This window comes from Labrus mixtus, chromosome 10 (assembly GCF_963584025.1).
Source record: "Labrus mixtus chromosome 10, fLabMix1.1, whole genome shotgun sequence".
Taxonomy (NCBI): Eukaryota; Metazoa; Chordata; class Actinopteri; order Labriformes; family Labridae; genus Labrus; species Labrus mixtus.
This window is the reverse complement of record NC_083621.1, coordinates 15,187,625-15,213,951: the sequence shown is the minus strand read 5'-3', so window position 1 is coordinate 15,213,951 and position 26,327 is coordinate 15,187,625. Positions and strand designations below refer to the sequence as shown.

Here is a 26,327-nt window from a genome sequence, read left to right as displayed (position 1 = left end):
GCCTACATTCACCTGCTTGTACTGTTCCAACGTGTTCCAATGATTATTGATATACCAATTCATGGACCATCTTCAACTTTTGCTTCTGGTTGCACATATCTGGCAGTTTGCAAAGAAAGCAAAATAAAACAGTGATGATTAATTAAACCTGGTAAGTTGTATGCTCTGGTTTGCCCGAGGGCCATTTGCGGCCCTTGAGGGGATTTTTTGCGGTCCGTGACTTCAAATGAAGAATCAGAAGATTTTGGCCCGAGGCCTTGATTAAGATTGGCACATTATCTTATTTTTATTTTTCATGTTAACAAGGGCTGAACAATATTCCTAAAATTGAAAATGTTCAGTAACATGTATGTTGTTGTTTTTTTTTAATCTACAGCTTTTACTATTTTCCACATTTTTTTGTAAACTATGAAAAAAAACTTATGCAAAGTTTTTGCAAACAAGCGGACTGTTGTTTAACCAATTAATGACCTGAACTAAATGCAGAAAGCTTTTCCAAAAAAAAATGAACCACATTACAGGCTTGATTCTGAGAAAAAAACAAATAAAGTAGAACGAAGATATCAAAATATTTGATTTCCTTTTATTAAAGGGTTTCTTTAGCGAGCCGTTTGATTCTGATCTACAAAAGCCTTACTATTTTTTAAACTATATTCTAAAAACCAAAACCTGTGGCCCGCGAGCGATTCTAACACGACAATTTTGGCCCGCAAGAAAAAAAAGTTTGGACACCAGTGGTCTAGAGCCTCAAATCGAAACCATTTTGAATCGCTAAAAAACGTAAACAAAAGGCACGTGTCGGCCTCCGGCTTGCCGTACTTAGCTCCGCCATTACTTGACAGGACTCGTTGCTAACCAGAAGCTTTCCTGGTTACCCGCTCAGTAAGACTACCAGACAGAGAAACTCCCGAGTTTCGAATGGATTTTAGGACTTGTTTCAGCGACACAGGGAGCATTAAAGACGACCGACAGCTAAGAAAGGTACATTTGTATTTCCTCTTCTCTTTCCGGTGTTAACTTCCGACTGCGGTCGTTAGCGTTAGCCTCGAGGTGTGTTGAAGTATCAGGAAGTTTAAAGTGAGACAGTATGATCAAAGTTAGCAGGAGGTGACACATTCATACATGATTTATATTGCTGAAATGTTACATAACATAAGGCATTATTATTATTAAGGCGCTTTTTGGTTTACATGCTTGAGGTTGAAAGCTGACGTATCAGAGCTGAAGCTCATTTCAGCTCCTAATGTGATAACAACGAAACTGACTGTAGATCAGTGGGGGGGGGGGGGGGGGGGGGGGCAACTGGCGGCCCGGGGGCCACATGCGGCCCCCATCAACCCTCAACGTGGCCCTCTGGTCAATTTTTACACATCAATTAATTGGAAACATGAAGAAAAACATGACAAAATCTGCCATGAAATCATGAAAATCAGAAATATGTCCATAATAATATTTAATCACAGGTATATGTTGAAGTTAAATTTGAGACATAATTGACTGTAATGTACATGTACATGTACAAAATTAACCTGAGGACCACATTGAGGGTTGATGGGGGCCGCATGTGGCCCCCGGGCCGCCAGTTGCCCACCCCTGGTCTAGATACTTTCTGATCCGAACCACGTATTGGCAGCCACCTTTTTGTTCTCGCAGTTTGTTGTCAAAAAAACAGCACAGGACCTACGCAGTGTGATAACAGTCTTAGCACCGTGGATCGCCAGCATTAATTTAATTTAATGAGGGCATAGAAGTGGATATATTAACGATCATTACCAAAGAAACCTTTTGCAAATTCATGCATTTCTAAAGACACTCATTATAAGTTTATTTCTTGGGATTACTGAGTCATTAATTTTAACCTAATTCCAGTAATATGAACGGTGTCCTACACGTCCAACGACCTGAGTCTAATAATCATGTCTTCAGAGGTACACAATCTCGACTGCACATGTTTGCTAAAAGAGGCACCACTGTTGGCAAAGGTTAATCCTTCTATTTATTAAAAATGGAGCATGCCATTTGTTCAGGTCATACAAGTCAGAATCAATCAGAATCTGGGCAGGAAACATGAAGTGTTTAGAGGGTTTTAGTATTGAAGCAACTGGAGTTATTTCTATCTGCTTCAAGCTTTAAATTTTCTTAATTTGAGAGACTAACTGTTTAGTATTTGTGCTTGAAAAATGTCAGACATTTAAATGTTATGGTTTGCTGCGTTTCTATGTTAAGCAACTTAAATTCTCTCTATTTTCACGTTTATTTTTTTCTCAATAATTACAGTACCCATCAAAAATATCAATTAACTAAATAATACTGAATAATTGTTCATCATATCCTCGTTGTGTTGTTGCTTGCATTCCTACTTCATATAAGGTTTTGAGGAATTTCATATTAAGCAGAATGTAGAGCTCAGATGAAGTGCATTTCAGTCACAGCTGCCAAAGTGATGTTTAGTTCTGAGACATTTTGGAGTTCACTTCCAGGGAAATCTCTGTCTCTACTAAATTCAGACTCCTCTTGTATTCTGTTTATGCTGTGAAGGATTAGGTTCAGAAGTTTACCTGCTTCATCCTACTTGGACCTGATTTATTGAAGTGGTGCTGAGGACTGCAGGACCAGGATGTAATAGGGGTGTCAATATTCGTCATGTCAGCAGGTTGTGCTTCATTAATCTGTCCGATTGATCCGGCATCCATGTAGTTCTGTGACCTTGCTTTGCACAAATAAGAACTGCAGCCATGCCAGTGTTACCTGATCTACTGGCTGGTTGATGGATCAGTGCTTGACTTATTGAAGGCTTGGGACAGAGACGAATGGACACCAAGACTCTGCTGAGTAGATTAGGTGTAGAATATGAAGAGGCTTACTGTTTTACTATTTGTACTTTTCAGATTGATATTGCAATCTATAAGCATTTAAAAAGTTGTTTACCCCATGTGAGATGTGTAGTCCAGTAAACTGTTAAACGTCATCACCCTTGCTATTCACACCCAGAATCATTAGTCGGTTAAACTAATTATTAATATTTTGGACTTCAGTGCCGGTCAAATGTACTGCTCAATCTACAGCGCAGTCGACCACCACTAACTGGGGCTGTAGCCATGGACTGGAGCCACAACAAGCTTTTTTTTTCTGAGCGCCAGCGTCTTTTTCAATGAGTAGAGAGCGTTCGCTTGTTCTGACTTTTCTCTTTCCCTGTCAAACTCTGTACCTGGCTTTCAGTTTTGTAAACGTATCCCATATAATATAATATAATATAATATAAAATCAAAATAGAATTTCAAGCATTGCAATATGCTATCATAGCAAACTGCTCTAACAATCTTCGTTTCTTTAAAAGAGAATTTGTCTTCACTTCACTACAGAATTGTCAGTTCAGTTAAATTTGGATGTTTGATAAGGTGATCCTGGCTGCTTGAATCACAACTAAGATTGAATAACGTGAAGAAACTTAAATTTAAAGCCAGCCACGCACACACATTTCATTCAGAATTTAGTGTGCATTTTCATAAAGTGATCTTGTTCCTTCAAAAGAGATTAATAATGATGACTTTAGCTGGTGTGCAGATTTTCATTTGCAGATCAATTCTCTAATTTGAGTATTTCATGATAAAAAGCTTTTTCTTCACAGAATCAGTAATGGCTCTGAATTTGATGTCCAATGGTCTCCAAGACCTCTTTAAAAAGGGAAGGCGGGGTGTCAATGGGACAGGAGGATGCTTGTTTTAATTGACTGGAAATCTTGGTTAGGGAAGTGAAAGTGATAAAACTGGCTGTGAACAGAAGGGCAAGCAACACTTAAAGAGGAGTCAACAAAAGGGAGGGTGATGTGGGCTCTAATTTGGACTCACCCATTAAGATGCGGAGAAAAGATCAGTTTTGTAGTACACATATTCACTACTAGTCACTGTCTTATTTATAATGTGATGTACACATTTGTACTTCTGGCCCTAAGGTCCGAGCAGCAGTTTGAGTTATTGATGATACATGTAAAATTACTCTGCCTCCATACGTCCCATTTGGATACATTTGTGTTTTCCTTCTGCTATACTGAGTCAGTTTATTAAAATACATTTGAATAACAGCACAACCACTTTCCTCCACCATATGGTCAACATATTCCTTACTGTGAGTGGTGGGCAGTCTGTCTGCCCACATTTACAGTGTGTGTCCTTGATTATCAGAGTGCTATGTCAGAGTCATTCAAAGCCTGTTCAGGAATTTTAATGAGGTATACAGATTGAGATAGACAGGGCTGGATCTACAGTGGGATATTATTAAAAATTACATGTAAATGACTGTTTTTATGTAGCATGTCAATCATAAACAAGTCAGATATTTTGCAGGTGAACCACAGCTACTGGCAAAAAAATCGAATTGGGCTTAGATATTTCAACGTATCACTTCTAAGAGTTTTTTCTTGCCTTAGTGTTTTTGTTCGTGTCTGCTGCTTAAAAATGCCCGAGCGCTGTCTGACTAGACTTACCTGCCAGAGGCCATCTTACTAAACTTAGCTCGGCGGATGGCATCAAGTTGAGAACATTTCCCAGGTTCTGAACCAAATTGTTTTTCGTCCCACTTTGGGTGAGGAAAGGTGACATTTCTCATTATGAGATGTTTTTATCGGCCCCTCGAGGGATTTTTGGACTCTGATAAGATGAGGCAGTGATGGGATGTCGTAGCAGCAAATCAATAAGCTTAATTTAAAACACCGAAGTGAGTGAATAAAAAAAGGTGTTAGTGAAATGTCTATTATTGGAAATGTAATGTTCTTACAAAAAGCTTTAGATTGTTGCTTACGTTTTTTTATGTATCTCTTTTGTGCTCGTTTTCGTTAACTACAGTAAGACCCTTCTTAAAGGTAAAGTTTTACTTCTTTGTTACGGTCACTCGATTAAAGGAGAAAAATCATACATCTTCCAGACACTATAAAACCTGTGGGCACATTAATGACATAATTTCATGTTTGAGTTTATTAAAATAGCATTACATTTAATTGAATGATTCTTCTTGTAGTGTCGTGTAAAACTGAGTTCCACCTGATATTTTATTTCATTTTTATTGTAGTGCATACTTAATCTCAATGAGGCCTTGATTAAAAGAAATCAAAAGGATCTTCGATTTGATAATTGCTGATGATTGCATTAAGAAAATGTAGTCGTGCAGTGTCCTATTAACTGATTCTAATGATAATAGTGTCATATTGCTCACATCAAATATTGAGGGAGTTTCAGTTTGTTACTTTTTACAGGATGTTTGAATAGATGCTTATTTCAGCACAATAATTGTCATCAATTAAAAATATGATAATAACCTTTATTCGTATTAGTAGTGTTCAACGTTACTAATTTAGTTATACAAAAGGATTAAAACTGTAATCCTGTAATGTCTTTCGTGCTTTTTATTTCTTTCAACTAAATGTGGATTCTTAAGATTTGGTCAATTTAACTAACTTAAAATGAAACTTAGGATTTCTTGATTGGTGTCTTTCTGCTAGAGCCAGGATAAAAAGTATCGCAATATTTTATTGAACGATTAAAAATTATTATTTTTTCCCCGCTTGGATCGATCATCGTGACGTCATATTCGTTACATCAGAAAGTGTAAAGGAGCTGATAATGCACACCTTGTTTTCTAAGTATAGCTCAGAGTCTTTCAGGTTAACAAAGCTATATACATCACTCTCAGACTGAACCAGCTTATCAACATCAAAGTGTTTTTAATGTGGAAATAATCTATCTGTTGTTCCATCCTGACTGAAAGAAGTCATGTCTGTGCCCAGCTCTACTTTCTACATCACTCCTACATCAATGAAGAGCATTCTTTGTAAAGATGATGTTCTAATGTGTGAAATCCCAGGATAGAAACCAGGACAGCGCAAATGTGCAGTTGAAGACATTTAGCTGGCATAGTGACTTAATAATAGTTACCTCCAAGTAGGGGTCTCATGTTACCTCCTGTTCCACTTCACTCAAACGGTTGTTAAAAATACATTTATTGAGTAAGTTTTACAACACCTACCTTTCTGGTCGAAAAATAAATGAGCTTAATTGACAGTATGAGAGCACACTGTGTGTTTCCCAAGAGGCTGAAAGAATAGATAAGTGGACTCGCTCATACTCTGAGTGCCACATGGGACACACTTAAGTCCTACATCATGAATGATATTAGCCAGTGCTTGATAACAGTTGGTTTTTTGTCAACTCTAACTTTATTTACAAACCATATTATTCTAAACCCCAAGATCACTATTTTAAGCTGAAAACCTACGTATTGATTATATAAGTGTTGTTAATCAGTTTGGGTCCAAATCTCGAGATCTGAGTACAAAGTATTTAAATTCCACATATTGTATTAGAACTACGTATAGTGGACTGCCCTCTAAAAGTTGAGATCCAGCTACTGCAATTTAATTAGAATATTGGCTGATTTGGAGGCAGGCTAGTATGTTGTGACAGCTTTCATCACCAAACCTTATTAAAACTACGTCCCAGCACCTGCTGCTTTTGGACGGTTCAAACCCATTCGGCTCTGGACCACCGTGGTCATGGCCTTCAGGAGACCCCTGAGGAGAGAAGTCTTCTACTTCAAACTACATTTATGTCCCAAGTGTCATTGCTGCTTCTCAAAGAGGAACAGGACTGTAGGACTGTAGCCTCGCTGCATTGGGGTTAATCAAACCGCTGTGCCATCTGCAACCCACTATGGCCGAAACTCTGGGGTTTAGTTACCCTTTAAGCTACACACACTGTGATATTAGAATATCCTTTTGGCTCTGTTATCTTTTTTCTGTCTGGGTCTTAAACCCTCCTCAGTGTAATGGTGGCCTTGGTTTACCTGAGAGACCAATGACGGCGGTTGGACCAAGAATGAGGAGTGACAGACAATTAAAGAGCTACATTCATTTGGGCGTGACCTTCTGATCAATGCACTCCTACTTGGAGCTGGCAGGCTAGAGACCAACACTCTTTTTCCAGACTAATAAAGACGGCACAGAGAGCAGCTCCTGGACTGCCAATACTTTTAAGACCCACATCGATTGTCATTACTGTTAATGCTTTCTCTTCTGGTGGGAGCTGGATGCTGAGGAGGATGAGGTTGGGCATGAGGGTCAGAGATTTTGCGAAGGACAAAGTCTTTGTATTATGATTACCCTGTTCAGTGGAATTGCTCAAGTGTTGACAACAATTACCGTTTCAATATTGGTGATTCTAACTGAAGTAGCAGTCATTGAGCTGACCACAAACGCCTCTGAAACCAAACAGAAAGCTGAAAACATTTCAAACAAAAAGTGAATTTTGCAACAATCCTAATGAGCTTCGCTTCCGATCTTTTTGGTCCCATCAATCGATGATTGTATCACACAAGTCAGGAAAACATTATGTAGCTGTATTTGTCCCACGTCTAATACACACTATGTCAGGCCACAGTTAAGAGAGTCAATCTTCTGTGACCCACAAATAACACCAGTCTCTTTTTCTATAAACCAAACAACACAACATTTTAACACAACAAAAATCTTTAAGGACTTGATCCACGCCTGGAGAGGCAGCTTTTCTGTGTGTTTGTTCAAAACACATCAAGTTGAGCCTTTGCTCTTTGGTGATGTAACAGCTGTAATGGGACACTGAGGAGGAAAATGAATAATACATTGCAGTGTTTTGAATCCGCTGAATAGATCAATTTCCTGCGAGGAGTACAGTGCAATGTACAGTAATAACCCTTTTTAATGATCTATAGAGCTTTGTGTTATATTCTGATATACATATATATACTGATATGTAATTCTTTTCTTTTTTTGCTTAGGACACACTTCTGTAAAGCAGTCTGCGGTGGGAGGCACTTAGTTTTCCTACCTCGCTGCAAAGTGTTTGCATGGTGGTTGAAAGGTGTTAATGTGAACACTGCGGTTTATGTCTGAAGCTTGATTGTACAGCCCCAGAAAGTAATGAGATAATCAGATAAGATAATCCTTTATTGATCCCCAGAGGGGAAATTCAAGAACTCTGCACTCTATCTCAATGCTGTCCTGGTAGGCTACTCTAATCATTGATGACTGAAAATGAGCTGATTATGTATGATGAGTATCATTATGTCTGCATTTGTGCTCGTGAATTTTTGAAACTTACTTTAACTGAAATAATGCAACGCTGAGCATAAGCACACACAATATGTTGATGCATATAGAGACTGGCAGTTTAACTGGAGATTCAAAGTAATAGAATCAAAAGTAAATCAGGCTCAAGACCACAATTTTAAGTTTGGTTAGCGACGTAGCTCCTAATCTTACTGAGAATCATGGCGGTTGAGGCATATTTAGGTTTTATAGTGGTGTTCATTTTGGCTTCATATTCTGACTTTGTGTTCTACAGATTTAAAGATGAAGCAAATTGCAACATCATCTTTGCCTGATCGAAGTGTCCTGATGCTAAGAAGAATCTGTTTGACGATTGCAACAGTCCAAAAGGTAAAATCTCAACTCCATGGTCAATCCATCCTCTTCAAAATTGAACAAAACATTGAACCAAAACTACCTCTGAGTTTTTTATTTATCATGTGACTCTTAAGGTTTAGTGACCATTTCCTCAAGGAGAAGGAAAGCGCTTGTCGTTAGTTAAAATTTAAAGTTAAGTTCAGTTTTTGAAACACACTGTTAATTAGCTTTTTGTGCTTGAGCAAAAAGGAGGAAAAACCCCTAAATCCTGTCTGTCAAGAGTGCCTACACAAACACCTGCTAAGTGCTAAGGTTTGATGTCTTCATGATCTGTACAAGACTTGAAGAAGCGCAACACAAGTTGAGATGTACTTCACGAGAGAGAAGTGCTTAAAGTATTTTGCTTTCAGTTCTGTCTTGTCCCAGAGGTTTCGGTGCTTTTTGCCTCTCAGGCTTGTATAACTCGATTCTGCCTTCAGCTTTAAAAGCTAACAGCAGTTCTACCTCCTCTAATTGTCTAGTTGCCTCAGAACTACTAACTACTGGAAATGTGGGCTGCATGTCAAATAGTTTCCCCAGACTAGAGGAGCTTCTCTAACGGTCCTGTGGGCACATTCACAAATGGATGTCTGTTTTCATGTCCTGCAGTGTGTTGTTTTTTTCTATGGCATAATGAGCTTTGAGTATTCTAGATTAAGACTAGCGCTATACAAACTCAAGTCCTTTAGTTTTGCAATTATAATATTATTTATAAAATTCCATGTTCAGAAGGGTTTTTAAAAATCTACACTGAGCAGAAGGACGCTCTGACAGTTTTCTCCCAACCTTCTCCACCTGTACTACATTCTAGTCATGGCACATGCAGTGAAGTCCATATGGGTTTCATTTGCATATTGACTGTACAGACTGTACTACTGTGACTTCAGTTTAATGAGGACCATATGACATGTGGATGATCTTCCTCTGATCCTCTGCTTTTTTTTAAACCTATTTAGCTTTAGAAACCTTTACAGTAAATCAAGCATCAGTGAAACGAACCACAGATTTTAGTCTTTTTTTAAGCATCAAGCATCCTTCTTAGAAAAGGAAAATACTTCTTTGTGTGTGTGTGTCTTATGATCGACAAGACAATCAGAGTTTTATGGGGATGACATATTTTGACAGCTTTATGATCACCCATCTAATGACAATGTCCATTTTCTGTTCTCATCCAAAACAAACAATCATGCATATTTGTAGAGATGCTGGAGTCTGCAATTCTGGTTGCTCTCTCTTATAGGCGGACAACTTTTTTATGAAACAAAGTCTGTTTACAATTAGTGGATTTTTTCTGCAATACAAAGAATCTTTTTGTAACTGGATTATATTTGTGAGTTCCCACTTAAAACCAGCTGTAGATGAACTTTTCCTTTTCTCCTTCATCAATATCGCTTCCAAAGTACCTTTGCTGTTTTTGCTTAGAGCTGCTTGCACACCCCTCCCCCCATCACACAGAGACACACACACACACACACACACACACACACACACACACACACACACACACACACACACACACACATACCCAATACACAATACCAGACTAACTTTGCCAGAGGAATATTTGTCGAGCTCTCACTGATTATATTATACAGAAAAGCTATTTGACATTTAAGAGCAGCTCAGACACCACTGTGTGTCTGACACGGAGAGGATATTACCTGATATTCAGTTCCTAGTGCAGACATTTACAGAACAGAACAAATCACTGTCAATTTGCAATTGAACATACTGATGGAGGCATTTTCAGTCAAGTGCTCTGTGCATTTTTATACTCCTGTTTTCATTTCCCGTCTGTTCTGAAGGTCTACAATTTAATACTTGACTGTAGGAGGGTGAAAGCGTGTGTTTAGGTATTTCAGGGGAGTAATAGTTCTCAGTATTTGGCAACCTGCAAAAGCATGTCCTTATAAGCCAGTGGGAGCAACACTAGTTCAAACTTACCACTAATGGCTACAATCAAGTAGTTTATATCTTCAGAAATGACCTTGTACACTTTATATTCCCACTCCTTTTTAAGTCGTCTGTTTGAAACAGAGAAGTACATAAAGTTATAGGGTTAATAGATTGACAAAATATGGTTTATATTTCTTGAACTTAATTGATCACAGTTGAATGGAACAACAGTGTATTAAAATTCCAACTAACATACTTTAACGAAAGCAATACTCCAGTCTTTCATGACCAGTCAGATGGAACATTTCAGAGGTGTCTGAGGGAAGTATAAACCCAGTAAAAGTCAAACCACGTATTCCATTTAGAGAAAAAGATTCACAGGCAGAAGAACATACTTTTTAAGATTGGGGAGCATATTGTTAACCTCTCATCTTAACAAACAAGTCATTCACAGCAGCAGACTAATATTAGAACTCACCTTTGCTCTGTGTGGGAGGCTGTCTCGCTCTGTCTCATACAACTTGTGATACAAACACAAGACACCCGGTCAGCTTAGTTACACCTGTTTTCCACGCTCAGTAGTAAACTCTCAGTCACCTTTCAGCTTATAGAGAGCAGAACAGATGTGAGTGTTTGAACAGTCACAACATTTTCACATCGACTAATAATCAGATTGTATGGCTGTCACTCAAAACTGACTAATCAGCTTAGCTAATTAAACTTGTACACTGATTCAACTCTAAGCATTAGAACATGTGAATGGAATACCTGAAGAAAACACTTTTGTTTTGTTTGTTGTATTTACAAAATATGGACTTCTAGTCTGAAACAGCTGTTAAAGTACACACACTCCAGCCCTGTCTTCCACAACAACACATACTGTATAACAGCTCATCCTGTACAGTGATGATTTCAGTTCTCACTCTCTAATAGCCATACTTAGATATTGATTGATTTGATGGATGTTTTTGGACTTTTTGATGGATAATTTATGGAGCTGCTTCCCTCAACAATGCTCCTGACAAGTGACAACTGCAAATGTATTTATTTATTTTTATTTTATTTTACAGGGACATTGCATATTAATAAACATTTCTGTAAATATGCCACAGTTAGCCAAAAGCCAAATTTTCATCCGTTGTCCTGTTCCTGGACATATTTTATAAAAAGGCTCCCTAAAAAAATCTTGCCAATAACATGACATCTATCTGTTAATTGTACCTAAATGCAAATGTTATGTAAACCCCTTTTTGACATTTAGGATTTTGTTTGGTGTAAACAAACTAAATACAACATTCTTGTCAGATAGAATGCTGGTCGGGAGACATGCTGTTCGATTTTCTATCATTTAGGTGAAAACTAAATGTGTTTTTGCGTTTGAGGCTAATTTTAAAAGTTAGTTAGGACATAGTTTTAAAGTTAAATAACAGAAAAAATAATCTGTCACTTGCATGAACTCTGATAATGGCTTTGAACTGATTTATAATTTCTAAGTGATCCAAATTCTCCTCTTCTTTAGAATTGGTCAAACACAGTGACACATTAATTTCACTTAGTGACATGTTTATCACTGTGTGAAATGCTCTCTGAAATGAAATACTTCTGCCACCACCTACGTGCCTGTGCAACTTATGAGAAAATGTTCTTTGGGGATTTAAAGTTCAAACGTCTCCATGTCTGGTTTAATTGCAGACTGGTTTACTGTAAAACTGTAAATCACTACTTTTAGAATTAAGCAGAGTTAACAGAGCCAAAATGACAAAAAAAATGTTGCAATATACCAACATTTACTCTAAGCCATTCAGCCAGAAGTGGTGCTGCTTCTCCGTCTGTATTTGTTTTGACCAGAGGCAGTTTAAGGCACCCCACATGGCTGTTTTAGGCACCCCTCAGTTTGCCAGATACAAGACCAGTTATCACAGCGAACCAACAGGCATTGCATCGATGAAGTGGGCAAGCAAAGTGATTCAGATACTACTGATGCTTCTAGACTTAAAACATTTTTTTTTAAATAAGCTTGACGACCAGAAACATGGTGAAACTAGGATAAATATTGGAGATGCTTTTGAAAATGAAGAAAGGTTAGAACGCAGAAAGTTTTCAAGACTGATGTAGATCTGGCTAAACACTGAAGCTACCATGTCCGCAACATGGCAACTTGCAATCACAACAACCCTAAGGAGGAGGGGGAATGTTACCATAGAGAAGTTTCTCTGCTGGGTGAAAGAGCATTGTAACGTAGGAAATTGTAATTGGTTCACTCTGAGAAAACCTTCCAGGGAAAAAGAAGGGAGAAGGTCATCATAGTGTGTTTTCTTTCTCCACCATGGGAGTGTCACAGTGAGCTGCTTCTGTCTGGATCTGTGTTTCTCTGCTCCTGGTGTAAATTCTGGCTCTGTGTATAAATAAATAGGCTGACAGTCTGGCAGGGCCAGGTGGTCTAATCTGCCAGTTCAGTGTGCTGCTCCCTGTCTGGCAAGGTGGCAGAGACGGTTGTTTGTCCCCACATTAACATTGGCCTCAGTGGCCACAGATGGGCCTGTTCTTGTATACTGATGACACGGTGGAAATTAAGAGACACCTGATCTCTTATTAAATTGGGGCAGCAGTAGCTCAGTCTGTAGGGACTTGGGTTGAAAACCAGAGGGTTGCCGGCTCAAGTCCCAGCACGGACCAAGTACGGAAATTGGCCTGGTAGCTGGAGAGGAGCTAGTCCACTTCCTTAGCACTGCCGATGTGCCCTTGAGCAAGGCACTGAACCCCAAAACTGCTCTGGAGTGCTCGCTGTGGGTAGCCCCCTCACGCAGAGACCTCTCCATTAATGCATGTCCATAAGATCCTGTTTGTGCATGTGTGTGTGTTTCGGCCTGTGTGTGTGTTCATGTTCATTAAACAGAGTGTAAAACCGAATTTCCCCTCACAGGATTAATAAAGCATAAATTATTATTATTATTATTAAATTAAGAAATAGTAAAATAAGCCATGTTTTGTATCAAAATGGACATGATAAAAGGGACTGCAGGCAGTCTGGGTCTTGACAAAGAGCTTAGTCAACTGACTGAAAATTTACTTCAAAATGACTTCAAAATTTATCTTTGTTTAACATTGTCTTATCCCAAGCGATTTCAATTTTATTTGATAAAATATTCGGCACATAAAGTGACTATGATCATAAACATAACATCAGCAGCCCGGATTCCCTTTGACATGAAGGTGAAATCAGCTTGTAATGCACCTCGACTGAGTCCAAAAATTGAAATGAAGATTGATTTCTACTTGTATACATTATGGATTATAGAGTATATATATATAGATAACCATTTGGCTGCTGAATATTCAGCATAACAAGGTTCTCCCCTGGTGACAGTTTTTGAGCAGCAGCAGCAACACGCATCATTACTGTGATGTTGCTACAACCTGTCTGCCACACATTTTCAGTTTATCCTCATGGTGTCACACTCTATGGACTTATTGCTTTAAACATGCTTGGTTCATTGGTACACAGAACTGTTTATGTTAATCATTTTATGAAAGACCTTTCTTATTACCTGAGTTTTACAGCCCTTCAGTGAGAAATATTTTGTTTTTGGTGGCCACAACTTTTCAACCCTTCCTTCTTATTCTTCCTTATCCCCCTGTTTTCTGTCTCCAATTTCTATTGTCACTTCTCTCCATCTTCAGTCATGTCCCATCAGAGGTGCCAACATGTCACATGCAGCGCTAAGCTCAAATAGCTATAGGGACATTTTATGTGACACCTGCAGCAAACATATAGCCTGCTGTGCTGCAGGGAGAACAGAGGAAGGTTTATCTGGGATGGCAGGCCTTCCCTCCATCACCACGCCAACAGAGACAGCAGCACAGAGCCCGGTGCTTCACAGCCAGATAAGACCCGGAGACAAGGGGCACTGAAGCCAGAGCCCACTCACTACAATGGAGGGGAGGAAAACAAGATATGGGACTAATGACCCTTAACAGTTTGCTCTAGTTGAATACTTTACTTTTAAACTCTGAGAAAGTTGTCTGTGTTAATTAAATGTTTTTCAGGTGTTAGAGCTAATGACAACTAACTTAAATAATTAGATTCATGTGAAATGTTTTAGTTCTTGCTAAATTAACACTGTGAGTGCTGTTGAGTTTTACCTGATTTAGAACAAAGGTTCCAGTTGATGAATTTTACAGTGCGAGTCAAAGGCAGACTTTGAGAATTGAAATGTGTTCATTAGAGTCTCACAATTGCAAAGTAAGTGTTGATGGCAAAAAAAAAGTCCAAGTAAGAGTGTTCTGGTATCTCCTCAGGGAGCCTTGTCTGTGGTGCCTTCAAGTACCAAAATGCATTGTGTCTACAGTGTAACGATGCATTTAGTTGTCTGTATATCCTGGCTAGAAGAAATCTGAATCCATTCAGTCAAATATGGTTGAGCTAACCTCTTCTCTGTCTTCCTCTCCCATCATATTTTAAGACCCCATTTGCGTTGTTTTTGTGTAGATGAAAGCTAATTTACATGTACAATTTAACATAAATAGCGAGAAATAAGGTTGAGAACATAATTTCAGTTTTTAACATGGTTGAAAGCTGTGTATTTCTCGATTTTCTCTTTGCAGTGTCCAATGACTGCAATATATTTACTGGATATGCAGTGCACCTCCCCAAGCCCTTCAGGGATATAGTCACAGCCAGATCTCTGAGACCAGCTCTATGTTTAACTCACCATGGCAGGCAGTTAAATCCCAGTGAAACTAGAAGCCTGTTCTTCCAAACCTTCACCATGAAGATAAGGATATGATTAATCTCCTAACACTCAGATATGACCAAGAATAATGCAGGGAAGTGTTGGGTTTGCATCTTGTTAGTCATTTCCCACATTTTCATGAAAAAACAGCACCTACTCACTTCAGAGTTTGTTCATTTTTTATAGTTTGAAGATAGTCATTTGTCCATAAGAAAAAGATGTTCTGATATTTTTCAGGATTGAGTTTAAATGCCCTATTTAGTTCAATTCCTTTATTAATTGAGAGCACAGAGGGGGAATTCATTAGCGGTGGTTCATGTATCACACAGTATACAAAGCATAAAAAGACAAAGCCATTTACCCACATTCCCTGAAGAGAACTTGTAAAGCAATGGTCACCTCACATGACCAAAAGGAAAATAGGCTCATTCAGATGTTTCTCTTTATTTATTTATTTATTTATTGTTATTTATTGTGTGTGTCGGCATAAGTGTTTGTGCTTGTCTCGCAATAAATTAACTTTGTCACAGCAGCCCTGCACAATAGCGGGCAGAAACTGCTGAGTCTTGTGTTGCATTTCGATGGCAACTGTAAAGTCATCCTGCAGACCACTTAATAGCTTTGGCTGATGCAGAGTTTTGAAATCCATTAGTCAATTTGGCCAGACAGAGAAGTCTACTGAGTGCCAGTGTGCCAAGTGTTGGAGGAGGCAGCTAGCAGGACAATGGAGAACCTCTCATTATGTGATCCAGTCGTTTTAACACTCCCTGAGGTAATTTCATACTGCACCTCACCAGCCAATAGGATTTTGATCCTACTTGACATCAGGCATCACAAAAAGCAGAATGACAGGTTGCTTAAATGTGTGTTTTTGGCTATTTGTATGCACATTAGAGGCGTATGTGGCTACTTCGGGAAGAAGTTGTAAATTGCATTCCCAGTGAATTTGATGTAATGGCAGGAAGCCTTTATAAAACCGCCCTGCATACTAAAAACGTCTCTGTTCTTAGGTTTAATTGTGTCAGTGGGCTGCACAGTGTTTCTTTGCTTTTAAGCCTCTCATACCTTTTATCAGCAGCAGCTTCAGTATTGAGACAAGGCAATTAGCTGTTAAGAGGAGTGTGCATTGAGGAGCAGAACAGACTCATCTGCTTTTCAATCAGAGGCTCTCTGCACTCAGGGCTGCAGAGAGCAGCAGAGGAACAGATAGATGAGGACACAGGAAGAACAGATAATATTTTCTCACTCTTACTGTTAGTGACAGCCAAATCTGTTTTATTTTAAAATTGTGGATATTTGCAACATCAAAGAAAAAAATCACGTCGGCACCATCAACTGAAGACTAGAATATTCTTTCATGTGTTGGGCTCTCTCTTTGTTTGTTATGCAGAGAGAGAAAAGATGAAGCAGTGCTCAGACCATGTGCTGTGACATGCAGAAACGGTTTTAAAGGCACACAGAGTAGTAGTATAACGATAGTGCAAGGTAGGCTAAAAATGTAAACTAAAAATGTAAAATATCAATTTAAATTCAAAAGTTGAAATACTAAATAAATAGAGTAGAATAGAGATATTAGTATAAGTGATCAGACTAACAAACGTAAACAGAATTATTGACAAATGTAAACTGAACTATATGCAGTAGATACTGCATACTGATTGATAATAGTGCAATGGAGAACAAAAACAAAATTACAACAGGAAATAAAATAGAGCTGTGTGCAATTGGCAAATACTGAATGATGAAGTGATGTTGACCATGTTGTAGGTCTGACTGTGTCTTTAGGATAAAAAGACTGTGGGTCTGTTACAGTATAGTAGAATGATCCCATGTCTCATCCTTTCCCCTCTTCACACATACTTTAGCTGCTCTTCTATCTTTCTCCTCTGACTTAAACACTTGTGACAGCGAGAGCTGAGCCTCATCTACCCTTTCACATGCAAGACTGCTTTTTAAGCCTTTACTAACAAAGGGTTGTTTGACTCAACACCTCTGCTCTTTTTCAGCAGCAGCAATTCCCTGCTACACATTCACTCAGTAGCACTTTTACAAATCAGGAATGTAGCATGTTTGTTGGTAACAATTTGGTTGTACTACTGTGTAAAACATTGGAGAATACTTACTCTGTCAAATGAGATCATTGTAAGTTTTTTTTAGAGCTATAAAACCTTGACTTTTTATACCAGTTAATTACAGAGACCTTTAAAACAACACAATCTAGTTCTTTGTTGCCATGTCTAGTAGTCAGACTTTATCTTAATTCATTTTTTCAAAGTTTCCTCTTTGTCAAGACTTTGTCTGATTATCATTACAAAATAAAGACACACACTTCTGATTTCATTTTAGATATTTTTCTTGAAGTGGAAGTAGTCAACACAGGTAGTGCTTGGAAATCTAAGCACTTGTTGCTGCTTTTTCAGGTGATTTAAAATCCAGTTAATTTCCAACGTTTCAGGTGAAGTTCTTTTTTTTAATTTTTTGGCACCACTCAATGCTATCCGGTGCTAAAGTGAGTTTGCTGTTTCTGTGAGCCAGAGGGAGAAACTGATTTCCCAAACCTTCTCGTTGGCCAAGCATGTAAAGGCAGCACATGTCTACGGCTGTTAAACAAAACACTCTGGCTCCTGGCACACTCGTATATTATGGAGTGTCCAGAGAGCAGTCAGAAAGGTGGATTTCTGTAACTAACAGCGCGACTATCAGTTAACTGTTTAGTGGTTCAGAGATCATGAATGTGTTTCAGAATAATGAAAAGCTGCTTTTGAAGGTTGATTAGTTTCTTTACTGCCCGTGTTTTCTTACTTAAAGAATTCTTACAGGTTTTCATTATGATAGTCTTGTTATAAAGACTCCAGAGGGTCCAACAGGCAATTTTTAATAGCAATGATTCAGTGCTCTACAAAATATAGCATTAAGGTGCACCGGTGGTGTGGAGGTTGGTGTGCTTGCTCCGTGTGCGGGGGCCAGTGTCCTCCAGGTGGCTAGGGTTGGTGTCCGGCCTGTGGCTCCTTTCCTGCGTTTTCTTTCTGCAGTTTCTGAATCTGTTCACTGTCCTGTCTCTAGATGAAGGCATGAAAAGCCCCCCAAAAACCTTCAAAAAACATAGCATTTATTTACCTCAAGATTAATTGAGAAATTATTGTTAGTTCCGCCCCTAGTGTAGCTTAAATATAAAGACACTCAATAATAAAGAATACACTGGGATGGCCTCGTTTTCTTTTCATACCTGCTCACCTAGCTTCTCTACACATGTGTTTATTCATTTTGTATTGTTTTACTCTCTTTATTAAAGCTGAGCTGTGGGCTCTGTGTAAATCTGTCCATAAAACCTTAGCTGCAGTTTCATTAGTTATTTGCGGATGCACACATTGCTTTCTTCACACTTAGAGGCTTGTTTGCTGTCTCGAGGTGATGGACAATAGTGCTGTGTTGGTCAGTCCTCTGGCTGTGGTGCTAAACGTTGTAGAAAATTGTTTTCCTGCTCAGCATCAAGGTTTTAAGCCTTGACGAGTCCAAACAAAAGATGCACACAAACTGAGATCCCTTCTATTTGATTGTTTTGTGGGGAAAAAGTGGACAATGTAAACTTTTTTCTTCCAAAGTTTTCTCAGTAATCTTGTGTGATATCAAGTTAAGTTATTTGTATTACTTCAACATGACCACACAAGAAACCCATCAGCTGGTATGAATGTTATACGATTGACTGATTGTCATTCTGTTTGTTCTGGTGGATCAGTTCAGTTGTTGGAGAAATGCACCCAGAGGACACATATGACTGCAGTTTATGTCTCTCTGTTCTTATGAAAAGTTTATTTATACTTGTTGGCCTCACATATTTCCGAGTAGTGCTGCTTCCATCTCTCTGACATGTCGTTTCTCTCGTGTGTAGGACGGCTTGTCAGACTGTCATCTCTTCAACACGTCAGCAGGGGCTCATTAAAAAAACAAACACTGAAGAGGAATCCATGTTTGTGATGTCGTGGGAAGACTTCTGACTGTATTTTTTTTAATATATGAAATTCAAAGAGTCTTTTTTACATGTCAAAATATGAATTACACTGACAGTTTTCCAAACCGTAAATTTAGGAACGATGACAGAAATATGCACCTCATTATAAATACGAGTCAACTTTATAGCGAGATGCTTTTTTATATCCACAACAACCCACAAATGACATGTGCCAAAAATGTTCCTTTTGTTACTCACAAACAAGTGTAAAAAATGTATTGTTTAGTCTTAAATGTAGAAAAATGTTAAACCTTTACATATAATTTTATTTTTGTGAATTAAACAATTACAGTTAGAATATTTAGCATAAAGAAGAACTTGTCTTCAGTGTTAGTCTGCTAAGGATTTGTGGGTAATTAGTCTTACATTTCTACCCTTTGAGCGTTTAAATGCAACCAAGGTACCAAGGTCATACTTCTAGGACCACGTTTAAATGTAGAATACAAACATTTGCATTAAGATAATGTAAAACATGACTTGAGTTTTGACTTTGACTGGAGATTCTTCTCCTGTTTCCGTCAGATGTTTTTTTCAGTCACACAATTATTTATTTTAGTTTTTTATTGACCCCTTTTTTTGTTTCACTCTACGCCTCTGAGATTGAAAAGACATAATACGTCAACAAGCGAAATAATGTCATGATTTGAATAAAATATTCAAAATTGGGGTGCCGTTGGCCTAGTGGTTAGTGTGCAGGCCCCATTCACAGAGGCTGTAGTCCTAGAAACGGGCGACCAGGGTTCAAATCTTTCCCGCATGTCACACACAGTGGTCAAACCAGCTCATTTTTACTGCTAAATTTTGTTTGATTGTTACATTAATGATGTTAACAATGAAGAAGAAGAATGCTCTTAAAAAATGAAATACTCTATTACATTTACAAAGTTACTTTACTTAGAATACCACACCAATTAAAAATGACCAGAAAACTGCAAGTAGTTAGACATGTTAAACTTAGTTTCTTTGTATATTTTTTTAAATGTGGGATTCACACCAGTCAGCTTGTGCTTTTTACACTACATCATGTGGGCGTAATTTTATGAATTCCAGACAGATGTAAAACACCTGTGAGCCTTCTTTTTGTTGTCCCTGTGTGGGAGAGGAGGTGCTTCATCACAAAGATAAACAGTCAGGCTGAGGGACAGCTACAGGAAAAGAAAAGGTACATGAGAGCTGCTTTTGAAGTACCCATCAGTTCTTGTAAAGTTTGTGTGATTTATCCAACACTGCAAATACTTTCAGAGGGTGATTTGGTTTGTGTCTCTCCCGGCTGCTGTCTCCTGCTGTGGAGACAAAAGATGAATGGACCTATCGGGGATATTATGGGGTATCTTCCTCCTCCATCACTATAGGGGCCGGTTCACTCTGATAATCCTCTCCTCACTGAGGGAATCCTCTAATCCCTCCTAGACACAGGTGTCTGGCCTTGTGCGTTCGTCAGGATGACTAATGCACTGAGCTGTGAGTGAGAATACAGATGATAATGCATACGCACACTAACACAAGGCTGAACACGCTGAATGAATGATGGATATCTGTAGGAGGGGATGCAGTAAAAACTGACTTTGTTTTTCTGTTTTAACACAAAAGGTCATAAAAACTTACGTCTCATAAGATGCAGGATGGTTGTTTTTCTTCTTTTTACTCATCAGACGCTCTTTTTATAATTCAAACCTACTACTGTTGTAGCTCCCTGGCTTATTGTCTTTAAACCCTCCTGTTTTGAGAAACAAGTTTAAGTAGCTTTTATTCTTAAAGAAACTCTATGTTTTGCCTTTAGTAACATCCCTGGTCTACATAAATCTATCTTAAACTCAATCTCTACAGCTTCTGTGCTGTGTACTCTGAGGCTTGCATATTGTTTGACGGGCTGATCTGAATCCTAAATTCAGAATCTGATTTCAAAGAGCAGTGTGAAAGTTATCTCTTCACAGCTTCTTTTACACATTCATAATGTTTAGTGAACACACTCCCTGATGTAACCAACTCCTACTTTTTCCAAACTCTTGAGTTATTTGAAGCAGAGTGTTAAGAAATAAAAAATAGTTGGTTATAACAAATATGATGGGGAATGTTGGTGCCTGAAGAGTAACGAAGCTCTGTCGCTATAGTTCTCACAAAGGATTAACACATGTATAATATAATATGTATCCTGGTGCAAGGGCAATAAAAACTTGATTCGTCACATTAGGCACATACAGCTTTACGTAATTATGAAGCGTGCTTAGTTTACAAGACAGGCGGACAAAAACAAAAAATGGACGCGCGGTTGAGTCCGTGTCAGCACATCTGAGAACAGCAGCTTAGTGCATGAACAACACAGAGAACATGGCAGCTAGTTTACTGACTTTTTGGCTTATTTTGAGTCATTTAGTCAGATACAGCCAGAACACTCCGGGATTTCTCCATAATGAAGACTGTCCACTGACTTTAGGGGTGAAGCGTGCTGAGTACAGACTGCCTAGTGTGAGTGCACCCTAAGATGCTTAAGAATAACATCTACCAGCGTGTCATGCATCACTCTCTCTCACCCTGTTTGTAATTTCCTCCTAGTTTTAATTTGTTACAGAGTAAAGTCACACACTAAAAGTTTTCTTTTCAGATTAAAGAGGCCAGAGTTTTATTGTTGTTCTCAGTTGTGGTTTTTGGTTTTGTCCTTTAAGAATATTTATTAAACTAAAGTCATTTTACTCAGATGATGGGCCAATGCTGTCTTGCTTGTTACAGATTTTTTTTACAACATTGTACTAATAAGCCATCATGTGTAAACAAGGACTTAAGACACGTACAAAGTGGTCTAGTTGTGCAAGTATGGACTTATTACTTCTGACTGTATGACTTTTTTTACTTCTTAAAAAAAAGGCATACAGCCCTTTTTGAATTATTCATGCTTCAAAAGCTCCAAACTGAACACAAGCCAGTGTTTTAATCACTTCTCTGCTTTTCCCATTTCAAAAGCACTGTTCGCCACTCTGCTTTGTTTACTGTATTAAAACCATGTGGAAAAGAGGAAACAACTCTGCATTCAGTCTCAAACAGTCTTTTTGTTTTCAGGGTTAATCTAACGTTATAAGACCGTCTTTACATCCGTCGTCCATATGCTCATTGATAAGTTAGGATATCATTGTAGGTCTGCAGTGTAAATAGAGAGCCCTCGTCATTACATTGATTACACTGTAGACAGGAACAAGTAAAAAGAGAATCAACATGATTCTGTAGCATGTCAAATGTGGGGGACTTAATGACACTACTTTTGTTCTGATTTGTTGTCTGAACAGAAACAGTAACAGTGATAAAACAAATCTTCAGGCTGCTGTTGCTCAGGGGGCCGAGAAGGGGGTTTTCAACCTGAGCTTTGCCAGACTTTAAATGAGTAGCAGATGTATCAGATTATCATAAAACAACAGATTAATAAAAATAATGAAATTTAGGTTTATCTTGGTATTTTTTTTATTACCACAATCAAAGCATTTCGTTCTAATAGCTACTCCTGGCTACTCTAAACGCCATAACTGCCAACAACAGCACAGGATAAAAGACCTGAAGCCTATTTAAACCATGCCTTGAACTTCATGGTGGTTTCGATGCACAAATGAACACTAACAGAAACTAAATAAAGTACATGAGGTAGCTGTTCATTGTCCATATTCTCACCTAAATGTTTTTTTGTGATCATCTGCAGCACATCAACCTCGACTGTCTTTTGTCTGCCCTTCAATAGGCTCCACCTAAGTAAGACTCGCCCTCTAGAAGCTTTGCAACTAATCACAAATGCTAAATGATGAACTGTGAATGACCTGAGACAAATTCTCCAGCAGGTTCTTTGAACTTCTAACATAACTGTACACAGACTGCCATTACTGTAGAAGGTGAAAGGTGCACTTTTAGTAAAAAAGAAAAACACATACAGGTCACAGTAACACAGTTTGTACAGTGTGTTCCCTCCTCATGTTGAACTACAGCCTGTGAGCTTCTCATCTGTTGTGTGGCTTGAAAAGAGCAGTTTGAGACACACACACACTGGCTTTTAAAGCTGCCATGAAGATGTGTTTGTGTGTACCAAGAGCTTATTATGCCTGTCATATTCAGTGTGTCAGCATTAACGTACCTACATGGCAGGTGTGGATGTGTGATAAACATCTTATCACTAGCCGACACGTTAGGAAGAGAATAACAGAGCTGATGCACTAAAATCCTCCTAGAGCTGTGACATGAGATATAGTGGTGGAGGGTTCCACTTTATGTGAAAGGGGGAGTATTATTATTCATTACGCATAGCCTAACAATTAAACATTGTGTAACCTAAACAAGAGAGTTTGTAATTATTCATTTTTAATTGACTTCAACTGTGTGCACAATTGCTATCAATGAATTATCCTCAAATTTGTAAATTTGTCAACTCATCGTTTCACCCCTCCTTGTGTATGATTGATGTCATTAGTTAGGTGTTATGTAGAGACAGTAAATTAAATTCCAAAAGTGAATCAAAGCAAACTTTGACTAAAAGCATACCTGGAAGTGTTTTTCCATGCTGTATCTGGGAAGTGGAATTGGCACTCATTTTAGTTTGTAACAAACAACTTTAATCAGCTTGTCCCACTTCTGTTCCCCATCCATTCTCATATCCACACACACTAGCATCCGCTTGTGCCTTATTCATCGGGTGATCTGCGTATGAGGAGGCCTATCCATGATTGCATCGTAACAATCATCCTAAACTAGTTAGTTATGTTAAAATGAAGGCATGAGAAGCTCCAGTTTTGACATGAGCAGTCGGTGAACTTATGGGAGGGACATGCAGACGTCCTCTCTGCTTGCTGCATGGTGTGATTCTGCTCTCTCTTGGTTTTGCCACAACTGAATAACAAGCCTCCCCACGCGAGGCTCTCCTGTTGTGATAAAGGATTGAAACCCAAAACAGGAGTTTTGTTGTGTTGCACGGAGCCCCCCCTAAGGCTCAGTCAAGAAATAATTAAAAAGATGTCCGCAAATTCGCTCCCACAGTTGGCAGATCCATGTGCATGAATCTGCAATCTATGGGGATGTTGTCCTAAACTGTGCGTCCAGATTTGAAAACTCTGGGCACAGATTTGCATTGTAAAATCTGTGGATTAAGTGAGGCCAGGACGTTGTCAATATCCATGCAGTGTTTCAGCGTGCTCTGTCACACTCGCTCTTTCTCTCTAGTGAGTGCAGATTTTTATTTTTGTAAAGTCCGTAAATATATACAGAATATACGTCTATGTGTAGGAAACAATGCTTGGTAGAGTTCCTTAATTAAAGTTAAAATACCAGAAATGCAGAATAAATGTGTTACTTGTGTTTCCTTTAATAGAAACTCAGGGTCTCTATAGTCAGTTGATAAGAGCGAGGTTTGTGGATCACTATGACCTTCTGAGTGGCCTTAGAGACTGTTGGCATGCCATGACTGATGCAGATTATCATAGCTGGAGAAAGCCAATTACTCTGGTCATCACGGTGCCCTCAGGGCTCCTCTTGGTGGAAGGAAATGTATTATAAAATTCTCTGTACATCCTGGCAGCATTTTGTATTTCCTCTAAGCTGATCCACCCAGTTTAAGTGTTAATAGGGCGGTCAATGGGACTCTCCCTCGCCTCAGAGCCATCTCCGGCTCTGATGAGCTTCTGCTTCACAAAGAGAAGTGGATGAATTACATTCTCTGCTGTTTTTCTCCTTTCTCTTTACAAGACAAAGCCCCTTTATTTTAGCCCTTCTTAACAAGGCTCAGTGTCCTTGTGTGACTAAAATGTGAAAAATGTCGGCCTGCAAAATTGTGGTGTAATACATGCTCTTGTGTGGTGTTTCAATGTGCTGAACAGAGAATGAGTTTTGGTTTTGTTTTCAAAACAGATTCCTTGAGAAACTGAGATTTCACACAACAACCCTGCATGACTAGGATGTACAATGACTACAGATCAAGCCGAGTCAACGGTAAGACGTGTGTGTGTGTGTGTGTGTGTGTGTGTGTGTGTGTGTGTGTGTGTGTGTGTGTGTGTGTGTGTGTGTGTGTGTGTGTGTGTGTGTGTGTGTGTGTGTGTGTGTGTGTGTGTGTGTGTGTGTGTGTGTGTGTGTGTGTGTGTGTGTGTGTGTGTGTGTGTGTGTGTGTGTCTGTGTGTGTCTGTGTCTGTGTGTGTCTGTGTGTGTCTGTGTGTGTGTGTGTGTGTACTTAAAATTCAAGCGTTTCTGGGCTTTGTTCTCGGGCAGCAAAAATAGCCAGTCTAATAACTGCTGGGTTTTCATTTCACAAAGAAGTTTTTTTATACACACAAACAACACAGTCAGTGCACCTTCTAAAGGTCTTATTTTGAATCTATCTCATCAGAGCTTCATCCTCTTACCTTCCTTAACCTTTAAACCTGTCTTGCTGCTTCGTGGATTTCAAATATTTTTCCATAATCGTATCTAGTTTTTCCCGGTATTCCTCTGCCTCTTTTTGTGCAGACATGACAATCTGCTGCATCCTCGGTTATTGGTGTCAAGGCCTTTGAATCAATGTATTGATCTCATTCAGAGCTACACATGTGATTCTGACATGGAGAGCGCGCGCGCGTGCGCACACACACACACACACACACACACACACACACACACACACACACACACACAGATACTGAAGTCAGATACTGACGGCACTGAGGAATAGTCTGGCTTTCCAAAAGAAAGTGCATCTCTAGTGGCATCTAGGGAAAGTTTCAACCCATACGTTTTTTTATATACTTGAAAGTCAAAATTCCATTTTGCAATACAAGATATTTACCCTACTTAGACTTCAGTTTGCACAAGATAAACTATATACTGCCCCAGTGGACATTTGTTTGTGTGCCAAGCAGCATGACTGATGTTGATGATGATCATTGGCAAATGTTCTGTGGATCCTTCTCACCAATGATTTAGAAAGCAGGTCAGGCAGAGAATGGAGCTCTCAGTGGGAGGTGTAGTTTACTTCAAGTATAGTTTGTACTCTTGTATATGTCGCTCACATAGTTTTGCAGTTATTTATAGATTGTATTAGTTTCCCTCTTTAAATAATTATGAACTGTTGTAGTGCTTTGAGTTTCTGACACTTTTTGTAATCAGTGTCAGATACAACGATCTGGTTTTCAGCTACATTGGAGACAATGATGCTCCTAGAGAGGCGATACATCTGTCAGAGGTCGGCAAGTCAGTCCACCAGTTTGTTATTGTCTGAAATATCTTA

The 26,327-nt window shown here is 38.8% G+C and overlaps 1 protein-coding gene across 2 annotated transcripts in view; it reads left to right on the top strand.

Annotated features, from left to right (window-relative positions):
- The first annotated feature begins 829 nt into the window (after positions 1-829).
- Positions 830-26,327, top strand: part of enox2 (ecto-NOX disulfide-thiol exchanger 2) — a 126,640-nt gene continuing 101,142 nt past the window's right edge. The window contains exons 1-3 of one of the 2 annotated variants that reach the window (XM_061048533.1): positions 830-981; positions 8,370-8,464; positions 24,980-25,060. In XM_061048533.1, the coding sequence (XP_060904516.1) occupies positions 25,018-25,060 (43 nt within the window). In that variant the 5' untranslated portion in view covers positions 830-981; positions 8,370-8,464; positions 24,980-25,017. The remainder of the gene's footprint in view (positions 982-8,369; positions 8,465-24,979; positions 25,061-26,327) is intronic. The other variant, XM_061048534.1, reaches the window with a different exon arrangement.